Source organism: Ahaetulla prasina, chromosome 11 (assembly GCF_028640845.1).
Source record: "Ahaetulla prasina isolate Xishuangbanna chromosome 11, ASM2864084v1, whole genome shotgun sequence".
Classification (NCBI taxonomy): Eukaryota; Metazoa; Chordata; class Lepidosauria; order Squamata; family Colubridae; genus Ahaetulla; species Ahaetulla prasina.
Window position 1 is genome coordinate 964436 of NC_080549.1, and position 21094 is coordinate 985529.

General features: G+C 48.4%; 1 protein-coding gene across 1 annotated transcript; it reads left to right on the forward strand.

Moving 5' to 3' along the window:
* Positions 1-9481: 9481 nt before the first annotated feature.
* Positions 9482-20309, forward strand: HTR2C (5-hydroxytryptamine receptor 2C). The gene is made up of 3 exons (XM_058197141.1): positions 9482-9863; positions 16928-17128; positions 19375-20309. The coding sequence occupies exons 1-3, from the start codon at positions 9482-9484 to the stop codon at positions 20193-20195; spliced, it is 1404 nt and encodes a 467-aa protein (XP_058053124.1). The 3' UTR covers positions 20196-20309.
* The last annotated feature ends 785 nt before the right edge of the window (positions 20310-21094 follow it).

A 21094-nucleotide genomic window follows, 5' to 3' on the forward strand; every position in this document is an offset into this window, starting at 1 on the left:
CTGAATTAAAAGGGAATGACTCCGTAAATGCATTTCCCTGCCAATTTGTGTTTCCCCTGCTAATAATGTGTCGTTCCTTGAATAGATTAAAATTTGGGGGAATTAGTCACCAATTGAACTCACGTAATGGTTTAATGAAGAGGGAGATTTGCTTTTGTAATTGGGCAAATTGTTCCTGGCCAGCCTGATTTGCCGGCTTCCGTGGTTGGTTGGCTGGCTGGCTGGCCTCCCTGGCAGGGTTATGAAATCTGCAAACCTGGAAATAAGGAGAAAGTGAGAACAATTAATTGGTGAAATGCCTCCAGAAGTTGTGGGTGCCCCATCACTGCAGGTTTTTAAGAAGGGATTGGAAAACTTTTGTCTGAAATGTTATAGGGCAGTGATGGTTATCCTTTTTGTCATTAGGTGCCAAAAGCAGGGGGGAGCGTGGGGGATCACGTGCCTGCCTGCCCACACCCATAATTCAATGCATGTGCACGTGACCTCCCACACATTTTGGGCCTAGCAGGTCTCCCTGAAGCCTCCGTAGGCCGGAAATGGCCCATTTCCCAACTTCCAGTAGAACCGGAAGGCCCTCCCCAGGCCCCCAGAGGTTTTCTTGGAGCCTGGGGAGGGTGAAAATGGCCTTGCCCTCCCCCCGGAGGCCCTCCAGAGGCCGAAAACACCCTTCCAGAGCCTCCGTGAGAGCCCTGTACTTACCTGGCATCCAAAATGGCTCAAGTGGAGACTCCTGGGAGGGGAGGGGCAGCTGAAAATCACATGCATGCTGGAGCTGAGCTAGGGCAATGCCTCGCGTGCCCACAGGTATGGCTCCGTGTGCTACCTGTGGCACGTGCGCCATAGGTTCGCCATCACAGTTATAGGCCCTCTTGCTTAAGCAGAGGGTTGGACTAGAAGACCTCTGAAGTCCCTTCCAACCTAGTTATTCTGTTAAAAATCAGGCCCACATATCTCCAGGCTGTGGGGCAGGTAATACTTCAAGTAGTATTACTTCAAATACTACTTGAAGTATTCCCCTCCCTCTGCCTGCGGATCGAGGCTCTTCTGTAACAGGCGACGGTGTCCCGAGGGGCATTACTGAATGACAAGCAGTGTGACTTGAGAGACGGGGCCCTTAGGGTTATCTGGGATTTGGCCCAGAATCACATCTTGTCTTGGGGGGTGGTTCCCCCACCCTGGTCCCTGTGCACTTAAGCTCCTGAGGAAGCCTCCCTATAAACTGACCCTTTCCCCAACTTCCCTCTGTGGGAAGGCGGATGGAGCCCAGTTGGAAATAGGCCTGATTTGTCCTGGCAAAATAGCCTTGCATTTCCTGGTTCCCAGAGGCGATTGGGGGAGAAGCTCGAGGGGCTGGTAAAAGCAGGCGTCCCCTCCCCCAACTCCCTGAAAACTTTTAACCTCCAGAGTCCAGACTCCGGGTTTCTCCTACCTGACCAGGGTTTTGGTAGCACCTCTTCCTCCTGTTCCCCAAGGCCACCCCCTCTGCCCATCCCTTCAGTCAGTCCATTTCCCCCTGGATGTGGGGAGGTGGGAGTCCCCTGCAGGAGAAAACGGAGGAGGATGAGGCTGACCATAGCAGCAGAGAGCTGACCTAAGTGTCCCAGCGAGCGTGTCCATGGAAACTTGCTGACATCTGCTTTGATGAGGAATCATTTGAGGACAAGAAGGCCAACGGAGCTGTACGACTTGGGCAAGATGAGGCGGAGACATTGTTGAGCAGGCAAGAGGAAGGCTGCTCTTGTTAGGGTCAACAAAGACAATTCTGGAAAAAAAGGAGGAGAAGTGTCTTTGACTGTCTTTCAAATGTCTTTGACTTTGATTGGGTCCTTGACTGGTTGCACTTTTTGTGGGGACGTGTTTCAGGGAAATCTTCCATGTCTGGTGACATCTGAAGACTTTCTGAGGAGGAACATCAGTTTCTTCTCCTGGCCCTTTGTGGGCTCAGCTGGCTTAGAACAGGACACAGGATGATGGATCAGGTAGATTTGGCCCGATTCAGGGAGGATCTTCCTGCAGGCTTCTAAATCCAAGAAGCTGAAGGGCTCTGAAGAGCATTTCTGGGGCTCATCCAAATTGTGAACAAAAAGGAGGAACCATTTCCCTCATGAGTTATGCAGGACACCTGGCCAGGGGGCCTGTCTGGCAATTCTCAAAATGAGAAAGTGCTTCATCTGGGAAACAGGCTGCTTAGTTTCATCTGTTCTTTGACAAAATAAATGTTGGTGTTTTAACAAAACAGGCCTTGTTGTTTCTGGGCCCGTTGCCCAAACAGCAGCCTTTGGAACTCTCTGCCATTCTTGAACAGACCAATCCACAATGATTCGGTGGCTGGGCCCTGCCCCTGGTCCCCTTCAGAAGAGCTCCTGGTCGGAGCCCAATGTGGGATGGCCCTGAATGTTCCTTTCCACACCTGGAAGAGGGACGGGGTCTCCAGGTGTCGGCCTGGGCTGTTGGGGCGGGGAGGGGAGGCTGAGAAGCCCCCTGCTGACTTATGGGAGAGATTCAGCTGTCAGATTATTCAGGAAAGCCAGGTGAGGAGGAGAAGTCTTCAGGAGAGGAGAAGTGTCAGGAAAGCAGCTTCATTGAGGATTCACACAGCCTGGCAGCACCCGGGGAGCGTCTTCACAACCCGCGTTTGTGAGGATCTCAGTGCTGGCTTTAAGGGCCCTGCAGCTGTTGGGAGTGTTAAAGCCAAGCTAGTCCAGCTGCAGAGAGAAGAAGTTGGAGGAGGTAAAGCCCCCACTGGAGCCCCCGAAGGGAAGGAAGAAAACAGCTTCAGCTCTTGAGTCATCGTTGCAACTTGTGGAGCGCTGATTCATGCCACAACTGGGAGCACCACGTTCCAAGTTTGGCTCTGCCGTCTTCGCTGTCGTCAGAGGCAGCCAACAATAGCTCAGGCGGGGGGGGGGCACCTGCAGCCACCAGAAAGTGAGGGAGTTGAGCTCTCTCGGACGGTCAGGGATGAATGGACCCCCTCCTGGGACACTGAGAATTGCTGAGTGGGGCCAATCTGGGCTGGGGTAGCCTAAGGGGGCTAAGGCTGCAATCCTGCCTGTTTAAAGCTGGCACTTGGGGGGGGGCTCAGCGATCGTGGCTGCAGTTGAGCCTCATGAGAGTGTTAAGTGCTTGGCTTCTCTGTAGTTTCATACTTATCCCTGGTCTGTTTTGGAGACCAAGCCAAGAGTAGATCAATCAATCAGAATAGAGCTGGAAGGGACCTTAGAGGTCTTCTAGTCCAACCCCTCTGCTCAAGCAGGAGACTCTATAGCATTTCAGACAGGTGGCTATCCAGTCTCTTCTTAAAAATCTCCAGTGATGAAGGACCCAGAGATTCTGAAGGCAAGCCGTTCCACTGGCTCATGGTTAGGAAATTTCTCCTTAATCCCAGGTTGCTTCTCTCCATGATTAGTTTCCACGCATAGTTTCTTGTCTTGCCTTCAGGTGCTTTGGAGAATAACTTGAGCCCCTCTTCTTTGTGACAGCCCCTCAAATACTGGAATCCTGCTATCATGTCTCCCCTAGTCCTTCCTTTTCTCTAGATATCTGGTACATACCACAAGATGACCACATCATGGGGCAAATGATGGCCATGAAATAATTTACTGTCACATATGACACAGTTCATATCATTCACACCATGTTGTCACCTGCCATTGAGTCAAATCCAGGAGAAACTGCTGTGGAAAGGATACTGTAAGCAGGAGACTGCGCTTGGCTGAAGGCAGCTTCCTTGTTGGGCAAGTCCTGATCTTTCTTGGTGGAACATGGACAAGTCATAAAGTTGCCAAGGTTGGAGACTCCAGTTCTAATAGCCTTGGAGAGCAAAGTTCGGGGCAGCTCCATGGACATGGATTCTTCTCATTTTTGGAAGTCAGCTGTGACTTGGAGTTTGTTTTGTCTGTTTTGTGTATTTGCAGTAGGAAGAGAGATCTGAACAGTCCCAAAAAGGGGAATGAAAATGTGATGTTTCAGTGGTGATTGCCAGGGTTGAAAGGGACGGAGAATCCATTCCCAGAATGCTGTCTCAATCTTTTCTTCTGCAGGTCAAAGTTCTTATTTTTATTTTAAATGACAGAATCATTCTCAGATAACAACAGTTCTTTGAGACTCAGTTCTGAGAAAGCCACTGCCTCTGTGAGAGGCTAACCCTGACTGCAAGATCTCAAATTTTTTTATTATTTATTTATTATTTAAATTTCTATACCGCCCTTCTCCCGAAGGACTCAGGGCGGTTCACAGCCAGATAAAATAAACAATAATATTACAATATAAATACTATTAAAATACAATTAAAAGACTTATTCAATTGGCCGTATTAAGATTAAGAATTTTAAAATAAATGATAAAAAACCCCATTAAAAAACCAACAAATTTAAAAACTAACCCAGTCCTGCGGAGATGAATAGGTATGTTTTAAGCTCGCGACGGAAGGTTCGGAGGTCCGGAAGTTGACGGAGTCCTGGGGGGAGTTCGTTCCAGAGGGCGGGAGCCCCCACAGAGAAGGCCCTTCCCCTGGGTGTCGCCAGACGACACTGCCTAGCTGAAGGCACCCTGAGGAGTCCCTCTCTGTGAGAGCGCACGGGTCGGTGAGAGGTATTTTAGATGGAACTTGTGGGGAGCATGTGGAACAAAGTTTGATGTACTGGCCTTGTGTCTCCCCCCATTTCAAGACACTCTTTCCCCCTAAAATGAACACATGTGTGCATTCCAGCATGTCACGAACGATCAAGGCTGGATCATCCTGACATAATAACTGGGGTTCCACCAATTACAAACCAAAGTGAATCACAAGCCATTAAGAAGAAAATTAACCAAGAAAAAGGAGAAAAGGTTCTGAGGGTGCAAGAGAGGTTTTAAATTTCACAACTAAGGTTGGCAAGGTGTACATAATTTGCATGTTGATTGCAAGAATATTACATTCCTCTTTCCTTTAATGTAGTGATGTCAGCCCATTTTAATGAGCTTAGAACAGATCTTTGCCTCTGCAGAGATGAAGGCCCAGTGAAGACGATGGTATTGGCCACCCCATCTTAATAGAATAGAATAGAATAGAACAGAACAGAACAGAACAGAACAGAACAGAACAGAACAGAACAGAACAGAATAGAATAGAATTTTTTATTGGCCAAGTGTGATTGGACACACAAGGAATATGTCTTTGGTGCATATGCTCTCAGTGTACATAAAAGAAAAGATACCTTCATCAAGGTACAACACTTACAACACTTAATGATAGTCATAGGGTACAAATAAGCAATCAGGAAACAATCGATATCAGTATAAATCATAAGGATACAAGCAACAAAGTTACAGCCATACAGTCATAAGTGGGAGGAGATGGGGGATGGGAACGATGAGAAGATTAATAATAGTTTGACAGTGTTGAGGGAATTATTTGTTCAGCAGAGTGATGGCATTTGGGAAAAAATTGTTCTTGTGTCTAGTTGTTCTGGTGTGCAGTGCTCTGTAGCGTCGTTTTGAAGGTAGAAGTTGAAACAACTTATGTCCAGGATGTGAGGGATCTGTAAATATTTTCACAGCCCTCTTTTTGACTTGTGCAGTATACAGGTCCTCAATGGAAGGCAGGTTGGTAGTTATTGTTTTTTCTGCAGTTCGAATTATTCTCTGAAATCTGTGTCTGTCTTGTTGGGTTGCAGAAGCAAACCAGACAGTTATGGAGGTGCAGATGACAGACTCAATAATTCCACTGTAGAACTGGATCAGCAACTCCTTGGGCAGGAGGTTCGACCTGTCACTCAACCAGATTCCATGGCTTAAAATGAGAATATTTTAAAGAGATCTGAATTTGTTTGCTCTTTGTTCTGGAGGAGCCTTTGGCTTTTGAGAGTATGGCTGAAAGTATTTGGGAAAACAGGATCTTACCCAGGTCATTTTCAGATGGTTCTAAACCTGGCTGGCCTAACAATTGAAAAAAAGAAGAAAAAAACCCCCACCTCGGTGCAAACCATGAGAGGGAGAGTTAAAGAGAGGCAGCCGAGCTTAAAGTTTCAGCATTCTGAGTAACACACCCATTGAAATCAGAACTCTGATACAGGTAGACTCCTCAGTGAACAGGTGTACTGGATACATCATATCGGCGCAACCGGTGAAAACCGACTCTGGAAGTTCCTGCGGTTGTCACCTTATTAAAAGAGCAAACCTCCCTACCTCCCATCCGCAGTGTCATCGGTCACATTGTCCAATGAATATAGCTAGCTGCTTCCTCTCCTCCTCCTGCAGCCACCTGTTACAATAGTTTCCTTGGTTTCGACAGGAAAACTTTTTATTTTGACTATAAGCTTGGGAAGTCGAAGGTGGTCCCTGGCCTGTGGCTTTTCTGGGTACGGTTGGGGCTCCTCCTCCTGAGCCTATCCCTAGACGAGTCCTTTGGAGGAGGGCCCTCAGCCCAGGCTCCCTTCCAAAAGGCAGCTAAATTCATGAAGCCATTTTTAGAAGGCAGATCCAACAATCCAATTATGGAGAAAAGTGTTCGGTTAGGAAGCTAAGAATAGCAACAGGAGAAAATTTGAAAGCCAGCGACGAGGCTGAATAGATGGAAGTGCTTTTGAAAAGAGTGTTTGGAAGATTGGAAGATTGTCCCCAAAGGAGGGGGTCACCACCAAAAAGGCTTCCAAGGAATCTGGGAAAGTCAAAACATTATTTGGAGATTTGCAACCCATTTAGTTACTTTTCATGTAACAACCATACTGAAAAAGTGGGACTTCAGACTGGTCCTTGCGTTCAGGCCACCGCATCGCAGTGGTCACGGGATAAAAATTCGGACACTTGGCAGCCAGCAGGTAGAACCTGCAGAACCCTCCAAATCAATGGGTGTTTCTTTGTGTGGGTGGGTGGGTGGATGGGGGTTCCCCATATAAAATGCACCAAAGTTCTTTGATATGCGCTCTATTATGATGACAAGAACCTCTTCTGGGGCCTCCCACCCATCTATCCCCAGCTTTAGTGGGGATCACGGTTGTTCTTGTGTTAGCTTTGAAAAAGACAAAGTGCCCCCTCTCTATCTGACTCTCTTTCTCCAAGAAACCTTGGATAGAATAGAATAGAATAGGATTTTTTATTGGCCAAGTGTGATTAGACACACATGGAATTTGTCTCAGTGTACGTAAAAGAAAAGATACCTTCATCAAGGTACAACACTTACAACACTTAATGATAGTCATAGGGTACAAATAAGCAATCAGGAACCAATCAATATCGATATAAATCGTAAGGATACAAGCAACAAAGTTACAGTCATGCAGTCATAAGTGGAAGGAGATGGGTGGTGGAACGATGAGAAGATTAATAGTAGTGTAGATTTAGTAAAGGGTTTGACAGTGTTGAGGGAATTATTTGTTTAGCAGAGTGATGGCGTTGGGAAGAAACTGTCCTTGTGTCTAGTTGTTCTGGTGTGCAGTGCTCTGTAACGTCGTTTTGAGGGTAGGAGTAAGAATAGGAGGAGTAAGAAGGAGTAAGTATAGTGTCATTTTGAGGGTTGGAGGTGTAAGAATACCTCTGCTAGGCTTGACCACTGTTAGCCTCCGTAACTAGGTTTAACAGTCCACCAGCCTCGGGGTTGAATGCATTGGAGAGTCCCCTGGGCTTAGCCGGCCTGCTTTGCAAGCAAAAATGGTTCGTCTCCAATGCCAGCGAGTGGCAGTCGCAGCTGCTCAAGTGATTGTCCCCCTCGGCTCCCTGGGGCTGGCAGCAGACCTGGGTCCAAGGCTTCCCGCTCTCCTTCTGACATTGATTCAGCCTCTGGGCTTTGCTGCCAGGCCTGGCCTCCTGCTACAGTGATGCCGGTGCTGCCCCATCAAGAGGCAGGGAGGTGTATTGAGAAGAGATTAAGGTAAAATAAAAAAGTAGGGAGCAAGAATATCATGGCAGAAATTGAAATATGTAAACTGTGTTTGGAGAAAGCAAAAAAGAAGATTGGAATGGATTACAAAAATTAATATATAATTATGTTATAAATTGTATAAGATGTGACCTGGTCAATACTCTTCATATAATAGGCATGTAAAAGAAAAACCAAATAAAACTTGTTCAAAAAAAGAAAAAGAAAAAAGAGGCAGGGAGATAAGATGGAGGGGAAGCGAAAAGAAGATGGAGCACCCCCACTCCCATGGCTTCCCCCAAGCCAGCGTCTTTGGCAGGTGCTGGACCACAACTCCCATTTGTCCAGCTGGGGATGAGGGGCTCGGTGTCCAGTACATGGGCTACTTGGGCAAGGCCAATGCCCAGGAGCCGCCTCCCTGAAGTGCCTCCTGTGCAGACGGAACAGCCGTCTTCTCCGGGAGACGGTCTCCGTTTCTCTGCTATTTGATTACGGTTTGCGGAAGAGATGTGACGGCCTCGCCTCCTCCCTTTGCTGCTCTGTTGGTCTTGTGGGATGTCCAACCCATCTCTGGAATTAGACTTGCAGCCGACTTTTTTAGCCAAAAAGAAATTCTCCCCCTTCCTGGACGGCTGTGCTGTTTCCTCCTCGGGTTCTTTCCAAATGTTTCCATTTAGGGCAATGATTCCTTCCTGGCTTTTCTTTGGTCTCTTGGAAGTGGCGAGGCTGAGTGTTCCCCTCGGGCAAGAGCCACATTCTGTCTGCTGCAGGAAAGACGCTGAAAGTTTTGGGGTGTCTTGAAAAGATTGCGGAAGCCAAGCTTTCCTGGGCCAGGCTGAGAGCTCTTTGCTGATGGAGAGTCCCTTCTTCAGGATCACAAAGGCGTTCTTCTAAGAGGCTCTGCTGGTGGAGAGGAGGGAGGCTTCTGGGAACAGAGCTAGTGGGGCAACCACACATCTGGTTTTGCCCCAATGGCTGCATAAGTGAAGGTGACTCTTTCTTTCTTCCTTCCTTCCTTCCTTCCTTCCTTCCTTCCTTCCTTCCTTCCTTCCTTCCTTCCTTCCTTCCTTTCTTCCTTCCTTCTTTTCCTTTCTTTCCTTCCTTCCCTTCCTTCCTTTCCTTCCTTCTGTCCTTCCTTCCTTCTCTTTCTTTTTTCTTTCTTTTTCTTTCTTTTTCCCTTCCTTCCCTTCCTTCCTTTCTTTTTTCCTTCTTTTCCTTTCTGTTCTGTTCCTTCCTTTCCTTCTTTTCCTTCCTTCTTTCCTTCCCTCCCTCCCTCCCTTCCTTCCTTCCTTTTCTTCTTCCTTCCTTCCTTCCTTCCTTCCTTCCTTCCTTCCTTCCTTCCTTCCTTCCTTCCTTCCTTCCTTCCTTCCGCAGAATGCTGGCCTTGAGGACATGCTGGATATCGCTGCCAAGATCACATCGCTCTTCAGCAGCTGATCTTTCCAAGTTCTGGGTTCCGGCCTGCAGGCCACCCTGGAAGAACATCACTCTGGCTTCAACAAGCTTCCATCCACTATGGAAGGCCAAGCACCTTTGTTGGGCCAGTGCTGGGCCATCCAGTGGCTGCCTTCGGTCTTCTCCCCTCTGAGAAAGGGATTGATTTGCAGGTGCTCCTGAGGAGACGAAGGCACCTGGGTGCAAAGGATGAGTGCCCTCAGTGGGGGAGGGATTCTTGGCTTGACAACCGTATCCATCACTCTGGACTTCAGCCTGCACAGCAGCTTGATGGCTTGGCCGCTGAGTCACAACTTGACTGGGAATCACAGTTTGCCAACAACAGATCCTCTGAATTCCTCCATGGGGGCAGACATCTCTCGGAAGTCCATCAAGGAGAAGAACTGGCCAGCCCTCCTGATTCTGGTCATCATCGTCTTGACTATTGGTGGAAATATTTTGGTTATCATGGCGGTCTCCTTGGAGAAGAAGCTCCAAAATGCCACCAACTACTTCCTGATGTCCTTGGCTGTGGCAGACATGTTGGTGGGCATTCTGGTGATGCCAGTCTCTCTGATCACTATTCTCTATGGTAAGTGCACCCTTGTTAGTGTCAATAAGAGGGCTGTGGCACTTTGAGACAAGTGGCTTTCAATGAAAGCATGAGAAGGGTTGCCATCTTTTTTTCACCGCTGTTCCCACTGCCCCTCTGATCAACCTGGGAACAGAGGGGCACTCAGTTTGAGACGGGACCTGCTCTGTCCCTCTCCCTTGGGGCACTGTTTTGCATGTGCGCTGGCTTGTGGTAGCCACAGAAGGAGGAGCTCTTCAGATCTGTGGGTCTTCAAAGGGGCCAGTGACACTAATGCTGAGATGATGGGATCCTTGTGGGCAGCAGGAGAGAAGTGGAGCTTTGTGGCATCTCTTTATTTTTGTCCAGTGTTTCCCAACCTGAGCCGTTTGAAGATGGGTGGACTTCAACTCCCAGAATTCCATGCTGGATGTGGAATTCTGGGAGCTGAAATCCACCCATCTTCAAATGGCCCAGGTTGGGAAACACTGAACCAATCGATGCATGCGACTGAGATTTGGGAAATCATTGCAAAAGCAGTACTTTGTGGCTGAACGTCCTGCGCCAAGAGTGTTGGCCAAGAGAAGGGTGAGGAGATGGGTGGAACAGCAATCCAGAGATTTAGTCTCCCATCCCCCTTATTCTGCTTCCAGTCTCCGGAGATGATTTCTTGGGACAATTGCAAAGCTTGGAAGGGCATTCCAGAGGAGAAAAAGCTGCTTGATCAGTTGGTCTTGCTTTGCCCTGCCCATCAGCTATCCTTCAGTAGGATAGGACCACCACTCTACCATTCTGCACAGCGGAAGGGAAATGTGCTTCTGCAGAACAGCTGCAGCAGCTGCAGGTCATGGGATGGAAGATGGGCATGTCTGGAGATTCCCTGGTTTGAGAGCTACTTTTATAGTTTCCCTCAGTTCTTGAAACAACTGTTCATTCTTTAAAAAGCTTTCCTCACGTGGCTCTTCCATGCCTCCCTTCATCTCTTCCTCAGCCACCAACTTAGAAGTTAGGTTGCAAAACCCACATGAGATCTTCATTTTTGAGGCCAACCTTTGCCTGGCTGCAGAGCCTTTGAAAGAGGCTGCAGGTCCATCCGTGGGAGAAGTTGGAGCAAAAGGTTTGAAGTGTGAAGCCTTCACTGTCATCTTCCTCCCATGTCTTATTAATGGCCGACTGTTACAGTCGACATCTTAGATGTATTTTACAACAGGACGATCCTGAAAGACTAATTAAAAATCTGTGCTAAAGCCAAGGTGGAGACACACGATTAAAAAACTGTGCGCTTGAATTCCTGGAAAGCAAGATCGGAGTGTGAAGTCTCAGGGACAAGAAAGCAGACCCAGCCCCTTAAAAGGAAGGAACATTGTGCGTTTCCTTGGCAAACTGTTCTTCAGGCTTTCTCACATATTAGGGCAGAATGTTCTTCAGTCTTCAAACGATCTTGACTTTCTGGAAGAACATACAAGAACACGGATAATAGCAACAGGATGTTGAAATATCTCTAGTTAGTTGGATTAAAAAGTTGGCAGTCCTCACCTAGCCTCAGCAGTTAAGCAGGGTTTAATACTAACCCTAACCTGGAGAGTTCACCAGAAATCTGAAGCTTATCCTGGAAGTTGAAAAAACATCCCGGAGGAAGAGAAACATGAACTGCTTCCATAATGTTGCCAAGAGAATGTCATGGATGTTGTCTGTGGAGTTCCCAGGATTTGAATTTGACTCCAGGAATCTTCTTGGCTTGAATGCTGTACCTTCTCTGGGAATCGTAGCAGAAGAACAGGGAGAAATGGAGGGCAGAGTAAAACGGCTCATTAGTTTAGAATCCCAGCATTGCCACAAGAGTCCAGCTCCCCCTTGAATTTCATTGACCTTATCTAGCGCCAATTTAGTGCTGATGGTTAGTGGACCACATTCTCGTGTATAGGCTTCAATACATCATTCATGCTGCGATCTATACGGACGGTCCTGATTTTTTGCACCTGATTAGGAATGTAGGAATCCAATTTTTAATTTGATTGGAGATCAGCCTCCCTGCCTTTCTTCCACTGAGTTTGTACGATGCGGAAGACCAAAATGTGCTTGGCTGAATGTTGGGGTCAAGAGGTAAATCCAATCTGGTTGGGTAGACTACACTTCAGTGGGTTGTGCTAACTGGTTAAATTATTAGCTAATTTTTTACCTTACCTTTCCTGCAGGAGCTCAAGGCAGTGTCTATAGCTCCCCACCCCCAATAACAGCTTTGGGGTTGGAGAAAGAGGGCCGTCCATGGCTGAAGGTGGACTAGAAGACAATCCCAACTTAAAAGCAAGGAAATGCCCCCTTTAACCCCCTCTGGCCTCATATTTCTCTACCTTTAGCTGTTTCACCTGACTTCATGCTGCTCTTTTTATTGCTCCCTTGTGTTTATTGATCATTGTTTTCTTTTTAAATGTTGAAACGCCCAAGATTCCCACAAGCAAAAGAGCAGGTTGGAGTCACTCCAAAAATACCCAAATACCTCTCTGGCTCTGCAAGCCAGAATATCCTCTGCAAACGTTTTCGCTTTTCAAAACAAACTTTGCGCATATCACCTGGGGCCTGTTTATGCTGAAGGCAACTGAGGGCTGACTCCACAAAAGAAAGGTTTTGTGCTCTAAATTGGGGCTGGGCTGTTCTTCTTTTTCACCCTCGCTTCTTGTAACTCCTGAATTGTCTCTTGAGAATAGATGTAGAGCTTTAAAATGCCAGGTACCTCCAGATAGTTTGCTGACAAACTGATTCACCCGCAGAGTCCCCTCCCCACCCCGTTCATTGTGTAACTTTAGTGTTTCCCAACCTTGGCAACTTTAAGCTGTGTCAATTTCAGCTCCCAGAATCCCTCAGCCAGCATAGGAGGAAGAATTCTGGGAGCGGAAGTCCACATAGCTTGAGAAAAGTTGCTTAAGAAATGATCAGCTCTGTTGTGACCCAGGCCCCAGTAGGTAGTAGGAAACTCAGTCAGTGTAAAAGCAAACAAACTTTATTCAAAAAGCTGAGAATTACTTCATTCTCAGCATAGTTCAACTAAATTAAAGCAAATTCCTCAGTCCTATCACCAACCGTGGTCCAATTAGGCAAACTGCCAAAAGCCTTTCTTGGCAAAAGTTCAGAAGACATCAGTACGAAACAAATGCAACAAGACAAAGTTATCAGCCTTGTTTTCCGGCAAAGAGCCCAAATGCTGTTGCTGGTCTTTTAAACCTTATGGGAAAGGCCAATCATCTCTTGGCCCTACTCCCGAGTCGTCCTCTTTGCTTGAGCTGCTCTTGCCTTCTGGCAGCTCTTCTCATGCGTGCATTAGGAACAGGCTCCTTCTGTTCCTCTGCCTCACTACTGTCAGTCTCTGGAGGCTCTGGAGTCTGCACCTCAGCCTCTGACACAGAGCTCTCATCCAGGCCTTCCCCAGCCTCCAGGCCTATCCCACACTCTTCCTCAGCCTCATCGCTGTCCGACTCCGTTGCCAGTTCTGCAGGCTGCTGGTGGACCACAACAAGCTCTATCTGTCTCTCTGGATTGGGGCTAAGATGCCATCTCACCTCATGCTGCCAAGGGAGGCCAGTAGAAGGAAACAGCTTGGCTGAAGTGAAGGGATATTTCCAGGTCAGGCAGCTCCTTAAGACAGAAGGCCTTGCTTCTTTCCCAAGGGGACACAATAGCCTGCCGTCTCTTCTCTTGGAGGTACTGAAATGCCACTTTAGTTGAGAGCAATGGGGAAAGCAAAGTCACACCTGCTTCTCAATCCCTCAAGGTTTTTCTCCCCGCACCAAATGTAGAGCTGACAAGGGAATCCTCTCACAATGAAATCGGTTGTTTCATAGCTGTGCTTACATTAGCTTCTAGTGAGAATGGTTTTTTCCCCACATAGTTTACACATATTCTCATTCTCAGATTTTAAGTGTGTGAAAGGCCTCATGGGGGTGGTTTCAGAAGCAAAGAGGACCCCTGTCTCTCTGAAGGAAACATCTCGGCTCCATTGCCTAAGCCAGTGATGGTGAACCTTTGATGTCACCATGTGCCAACCTGCAGGCCGGAAGTGGCACGCAAAACCATCCCGTGAGGTATGTGCGGCCCTGCTGGCCTTCGTGTGTGCGGAAGCGCTGATACCCAGAAGAGCGGCGGCCCATCGCGCATGCGCGAGCCGGCATCCAAACACCTGGATACTGGCATGGATGCGCACCCGACAAACAGCTGGCCATCGCGCATGCACGGGATGTCAACCTGGAAGGCCGGCTGCCGGCCTGCGCATGTGTGATGGAACGCCGTTCTTTTGGGTTCCGCTGCTCCCGCGCACACGACAGCTAGCTGACCGGCACGTGTGTGATCACAGAAATGTGGAATGGGAGCTAGCGAGGCTGCACATTCTTCGCAGGATGGTTTCGCATGCTGCTTCTGGCACGCATGCCATAAGTTCGCCGACACTGGTCTAAGCTGTGGCCTTTGTAAGATGTGTGGGCTCCAGTGTTGGCTGGGGCATTTGGTGAGATGAAGTCCATGCATCTTAAAATGGCAGAAATTGAGAAGCACCCAGGGAGAAGCTTTCCCTGTGTGGACGCGGGAAGGAGCCCAGCTCCCAGGGAACAAAAGGCATAGACATTTCCCCTTTTCTTTAAAAACAAAAAACAACTCCCCCCTCCCAAGCACTGCAAGGTAGTAAAGACAGGAATTTAACAGGGCTGGGTTATTTCTAGCAGCAGGTCCACAGATGTGTCACTTTGCTCTGAGGGATAAAAGATGGAACACCTGAGTTGTAGAACATCTGCTCATTCTCCAGGATTTCCAGGCAGGGTCTGCTCAACTGGTTCCCTTGAAACCCTGCAGAGCAACCGCCACACGGAGCATAGTGGAGCTTCCTAACAGGGCGTCCTCTTGGCTCAGTCCCTGGCCTGCAGAGAAATGGGATCTGGGATCTTATTTAGGCTGGAAAAAATCTGCAGCCTTTGAGAGCCACCAACTACCAAAGAAGACAATCCAGGGCTGACGGGAGGGAGAAGGAAATGCCTGGGTCAGTTTCTGAAGGAGACACTGTCTTCCGTGAGTGAGGCTACCCTTTAGTCAGATGGGAGAGCTTCAATCTAGCAATCAATTGGAGCATCTTCTCCAATTTGAACTGAGGAGTAGCTGAAGCCACTGTGGATCTGCTGGGATCCTCTGTCTGCCACCTCCTGGCAGTCTGAAGCCCTCCTCTGATGCTTCCCTGGGACCCTCTGTTGGGTTAATTCTTCTCAAGAGCTTCCATCTGGAATTGCCTCCTTTCTTAGTATGGTTACGCCCTTGCCAGCTTGGCCTCGCCCTGTGCCAAAAGCAGGTATGGGCCAGAGCAAATCAGAGGCCAAGAAGACTGAAAGCCACAACAAATAACCCAGGAGTAATTCAGGTTATTATGTACAAAAAGGAAACGACGGAGTCTGGCATACCTGAACAACCTGCAGGGCATGCGCGCCTGGCCATAACGCTCCAGGGGTGTCAAGAAATGCAAATTGCAGCTGAAGTTCATCCGTCTGTCAACTGCCAGGCTGCGGCATGCACTCTTCGCCGCTGGGGAGGACCCATCAGTCTGTCTGCAGGTTCTCCTCGGTTGACTTTTCAACCTTGTCAGGAAAGTGAAATGCCATTAAGGAGGTCAGGCTCCGAGTTCAGCTGGAAAATTAATCCATTTCTTCCTCTGAGAAGTTCAGGAGGGCTTTTTGGATGCTGGAAAACAGGGTGCCTTAAAAGGAAGCAAGGAACCCCCACCGACAAGGGCTTAATTTTCCATAGCCTTAAACAATTTCCTATTTCTGGCACTTTGATTGGCGGCTCCCGGTTGCTGTTTTCATCGCAGCTTCTCCCCTCTCGCCTTGGGCTCTGCTGGGCCCTGGTGTCTGCTTTGGCATCCCAAAGATGACCGTGTTTTACAGAGATTGATGGTATTCAGGACACGGCTCATCATTCTACATTTATTTCCTTAAATCATTTTATATCTCTTTCGTTTAAACACACAAAATCCAGGCTGCTTTGAAAAATGCCTAAAACCCGGAATGTGCAGTCCAGCTTGTCTCTTGATACACAAAAGATTTGAAACAGCTTTTGTGCATGTATTTTTTTTTTCCAAAGGGACTTGGAGAACAAAAATGCCCTGGCTGGACACCCTCAGAACAACAGCAGCCCCTCCGAAAGATGTTTGGGGCCATGTATAGGTGCAGCTCCTCGCTGCAAATCAACAAGGCAATTCTGGTTTGGAAAGAAACCACAAGGCTAAAAATGGGAGGGTGTTTTTTTTTAAACGGCTTCACTTGTTAATTCCTTTCCTTATTACAGCCCAAAGCAAGGGATAGAAAGCACAGATAAAGATAGCAAAATAAAACTCTGGATGACCTCAAGACGGTCAACAAATAAACCGAAACATAACCACGGGAGGCTCTTTGCATTAAACTTTTATTACATTTAAGAAATACCCCCAAGTTCCAGTGCACAATTTTGCTTGTCGCATAATCAGGTTAAATCTTGGGACGGATGCCAAAAGATTGCCTAGAGATTTGGACCTCTCATTTTGGAAGCGAAGAAGCTGCATCATGTCTTCTGTCTAAGTTTGCTTGGCAGCCCAAGGATGGAGCAGGTTCCTCAGCCAAGGCCTTCCAAACTTTTCCAGCAGGCTCCTGCTTGCTGTTTATTGACTTACGATGTTCCTCTTGCAGCCTCTGCTTACTCAGCAGGAAGCAGTCACCAACTGGGAATTGGCAACTGTTAGGATATGATCTTCACACCCTTGTAGTCCGCAGGTCTTAAAGTTGCCAAGGTTGAGCCCCCCCTGGTATAGAAGATGCTTTTCTCCTGGGTGGGGTTTTTTCCCCTCTGGCTGTCTGGGAAGTGAGGGTTCCTTTCCCTGTTCCTGGATCCTTTAATGGATTTGGTCCCTCCAGCCTGCCAGGTGCTTTGCCCTAGCATCACCCAATGTGGTACCCAACTTTTGGTTGAATGACTGGGGATTTTCCTCCTTCTCCTCCTCCTCCTCCTCCCCCCTCCGTTCTGGGCTGGAGCCCCCTTCCGCTCACATCTCCTTCCTCGCTTCTCCCTTCTCTCTCTTCCAGATTATGCCTGGCCTTTGCCTAAACAACTGTGTCCCATCTGGATTTCCCTAGATGTCCTCTTTTCCACGGCCTCCATCATGCACCTTTGCGCCATCTCCCTCGACCGTTACGTCGCCATCCGCAACCCCATTGAACACAGCCGGTTCAACTCCCGCACCAAGGCCATCATGAAGATCGCTGCCGTCTGGACCATTTCGATGGGTAAGCGGTTCCTCTCGTTGACCGGGGCCTTGTCCTCAAGTGAAGCTCCAGTGAAAATCACAATCGTAATAAAACAGCAAGTTCTAACAAGTGTGTGATTTGGGCTGAAAGACAGCAGATAATCAATTGCTGCAGAAAACCAAAAGTATTTTCCTTTAAATGCTTGGAAACATTGATTCAAGAGGAATTTTGGTTGCCTTTCCATGTTACCTGTTTAGTATTGTATGTTTGAAATGATGCATTTTAGCTAACCAATCCAACTTCTACTAGATTTAAACCTAGGTTTTACTAGGCTTAGTCTTGTTTTTACAAACTGGAGCCCAGTCAGTCAGTCAGTCAGTCAATCAATGTTACAGATCAATCAATGCTCCATGGGCAGCTGTCTGGAGCAGGGTTTCCCAATCTTCTCAACATTTAGAAGTGTTGACTTCAATTCCTGGCTGAAGAATTCTGGGCGTTGAAGCCCCCCCCCTTTTAATGTTGCCAAGGTTAGAAACGGTGCTCTAAGGCAGTGATGGCGAACCTTTTTGCCATCTTGTACCAGAAGGGGGGAGGGGGTCGCGCATGTGCCCACACCCATAATTCTATGCTCCCCATGCTCCCCCCCACTCCTGGCACTCCTAGAGAGGCTCTGGAGGCTGGGGACAGCAAAAAACATCACTTCCTGTTGAACTGGAAGTTGGGAAATGGACCATTTCTGCCCTCCGGAGGGCCCCCAGGGGATGGGGGAAGGCCGTTTTCGCCCTCCCCAGACTCATAGAGAGGCTCTGGAGCCAAGTGAGAGAGAAAAACAGGCCTTCCCCACCACCACCCCAGGCCTTCCAGAGGCAGGAAACAGCCTGTTTCCCTACTTCCGGTGGGCCCAGAAGACCTGAAAATGAGCTTGCGTGCCCACTGATATGCCTACGCGTCCTCCCTGTGGCACACGTACCATGGGTTTGCCATCATGGCTCTAGGGTACATGGGGCAGCTTCTCACCCCTTTTCTTTCCCTGCTTTGAAGCCGGACCCCTTTGCTATGGGTGGCCACATGTCCTGCGGTCACAAGGGAGACCTGCTCCCACTGGGCCTGTCTTGTCAAGAGGGACCCCGGAAATGAAACACAAAGGTTTTTATGTCTATGGAGATTCTCCGTCTTCCAGGTCACGGTTGTCCCAAAGGTGCTTTGTTCAAGAGGCAACTGGAGTTTCTTTGTTTTTCTTTGAAGACGTTTCGCTTCTCATCCAAGAAGCTTCTTCAACTCTGACTTCTTTAACTTCTTGGATGAGAAGCAAAATGTTTTCAAAGAAAAACCAGAAAGTTCATTTGCCTTTTGAAAAAGCCCCTTTGGGACAAAGGCTTCTACATGATGGGGATGGGAGGGTGGAAGCAAGAGAGGAAGGGAGACATGGGGTGGGTTCCTGAGTTGCGTCGGAGAAAATTGGGCAGAAGCTCTTGGCTCCAGCAATGTTTCGGTGCAAGATGGCCGCCTGCCTTCCCATCAGGGCTATGGGCGCCACCTAGTGGAGCCAAGGAAGATCACACACTTTTCTTCCTAGTCTTTCCTGTACACCAACCCCACCTCTACAATCAGAGTCAGGATAGTTTAAGAAGGGGATGTGCAGGACTCTCTTAATCAGAACCGATCATCTCAATACAAAGAGATTCAGCCTTTCTGGGCAACTGAATTTCTATTTGGTGGACTGACTGTTGGACTCCAATTCCCACGGCTGTTGCTCATCTGCCAAAATGTCTGGCTGCCAGGACGTTGAGGAAAGGCCTTCTAAGGAGGCAGAGGGGGGTCTTGGAGAGTTAATACCAAAGGACCGTGGGAAAAACCCAGTTGCGTCTTGGCCATTTCATGAAACATCTCTAAACTGACCCTGGACCAGTGGTGAAATCCAATTTTTTTTTACTACGGGTTCTGTGGGTGTGGCTTGGTGGGTGTGGCAGGGGAAGGATACTGCAAAATCTCCATTCCCACCCCACTCGGGGGTCAGCCAGAGGTAGTATTTGCCAGTTCTCCGAACTGCTCAAAATTCCTGCTACTGGTTTTCCAGAACCTGTCAGAACCTGCTGGATTTCACCCCTGCCCTGGACGCCTTCACTTCCTTTGAGAGAGGAAGCTCTGGTGGGACTGGTCACTCTGACAAGGCCCAAATCATAGGTATCCAAGGCCCAGTCACCAATCCAATGGAAATAGTAGCCCTTTTCTCCATGTCTGCTTCTCTTGATGGGCCTTTCTTCTTGGCATGTCTTCTCCTCCAGGTATTTCACTGCCCATCCCAGTCATCGGCTTGCAAGATGATTCTCGGGTCTTTGTGAACGGAAGCTGTGTCTTGAACGACGAAAACTTTGTCCTCATTGGCTCCTTTGTGGCGTTCTTCATCCCGCTGATGATCATGGTGGTGGCCTACTGCCTGACCATCCAGGTCCTGCAGAAGCAGGCGTCTCTCTTCCTCTACGGGGAGCCCCTCAAGCCGAGGAGGAGCAGCCTGAGCTGTGTGAGGAAGGACCCCAACGTAGAGAACCTGTCCATGCTGCAGAACCACGAGGCAGCTTCCCACTTAAACTCTCCGGTCAACAAAGAAGGAGTTCTTTTCCGGAAAGGCACCATGCAGTCCATCAACAACGAACGCAGGGCTTCCAAAGTCTTGGGGATCGTCTTCTTTTTGTTCCTGATTATGTGGTGCCCGTTTTTTATCACAAACATCATGTCCGTTCTCTGCCAGGATGCCTGCGACAAGGCGGTTCTCCGTGAGCTTCTGGACGTGTTTGTGTGGGTGGGCTACATCTGCTCGGGGGTCAACCCCCTGGTCTACACACTCTTCAACAAGATCTACCGCAGGGCTTTCTCTAACTATATCCGGTGCCGCTACGAGAGTGGGAAAAGGGCCTCCCAGCTGCACAGCCAGTGCCCCAACGTCTCCTCCACAGCCTTCTACGGCAAGGATCTCAACTTGAACAGTTACCGCCATGAACTCAACAGCACGGAGCTGGACGAGATGGAGGCGGCTTTGGAAATACACGTAGGGACCCCGGAGACCTCTGTCAACAGCTGCAGCGGTGAAAAAACAAGTAGCGTGTAAACTTACACGCTTCTACTCACCTCTGAATCTCGCAGCTACGAACAATGTTCCTGCTAGTCAAAGAACAATGTAAATATGGCATTACGAACAAAACCTTTTTTCCCCCCATTTCCGCTTTCTTACTTGTAGCTTGTTGTTTTGCACCATTAAAATCAGAACCCGTCTCGGTTGTGGGGAACGGAGCAGGTGGGTCTCCCGCGGGAGCAGCTGCAAAACAGCATCCCTTCTTTTGCTTATGAAAGTGTTATTTTTATTCTGGTGCATGAACAAAATACCGTTAATCTCAGGTTGGTTTTTTTAAAAATCTTCTTTCTTTTCCTCCGTTGGGTCTCAGTGGTCAGTTATGAGTAAGTCGCGTATCAAATAAAGGGATTTGGGCTTAGAGATGTCAACATTTCTTACTGGGATACCTGAAGAAAACCCTGAGTAAACTTCCATCCATCTTCTGGGGCTATGCAAGTCTTGATCTTGGTCATGGAGGGTAGTGAAAATGCTCCCCTCCCCCAGCAGTTTGCCACAACTGGACAGGTGACCCTTGGGAAGTGGTCTCCAACCTATCAATATTGTATCAACTGCTGGAGAAACCTTTGTGCTACAAGCACTGAAATGCCGGCTGGGGAATTCTGGGAGTTGAAGTCCACAAGTCTTAATGTTGGCAAGGTTGGAGACCCCCGTTCTGGAGGATGAGGCCACCTCAGGAAAGGTGCTCCATCCACAGGCCCAGGCATTCTTCTCTCAAGAAAAGAATTTCTCCGTCTCCCTTCATGTCCTGTGGTCTACAGTGAAACATCCATGCCCCCTCCCACCCACCCCCGACCTGTCAAGCTGGCCTCTGCGAATTCGTGGGGGGGGGGGGAATGTCTGCTGCCAAGAGTCAGGCAGAGGATGAAGCCTTCCCT

Bases quoted from the DNA above. Each gene is read 5' to 3' on its own strand.
- HTR2C (XM_058197141.1), top strand. From the start codon at position 9,482: ATGAGTGCCCTCAGTGGGGGAGGGATTCTTGGCTTGACAACCGTATCC. The intron at 9,864-16,927 runs GTAAGTGCACCC...TCTCTCTTCCAG, and splicing joins TCTGATCACTATTCTCTATG to ATTATGCCTGGCCTTTGCCT. The intron at 17,129-19,374 runs GTAAGCGGTTCC...CTTCTCCTCCAG, and splicing joins CGTCTGGACCATTTCGATGG to GTATTTCACTGCCCATCCCA.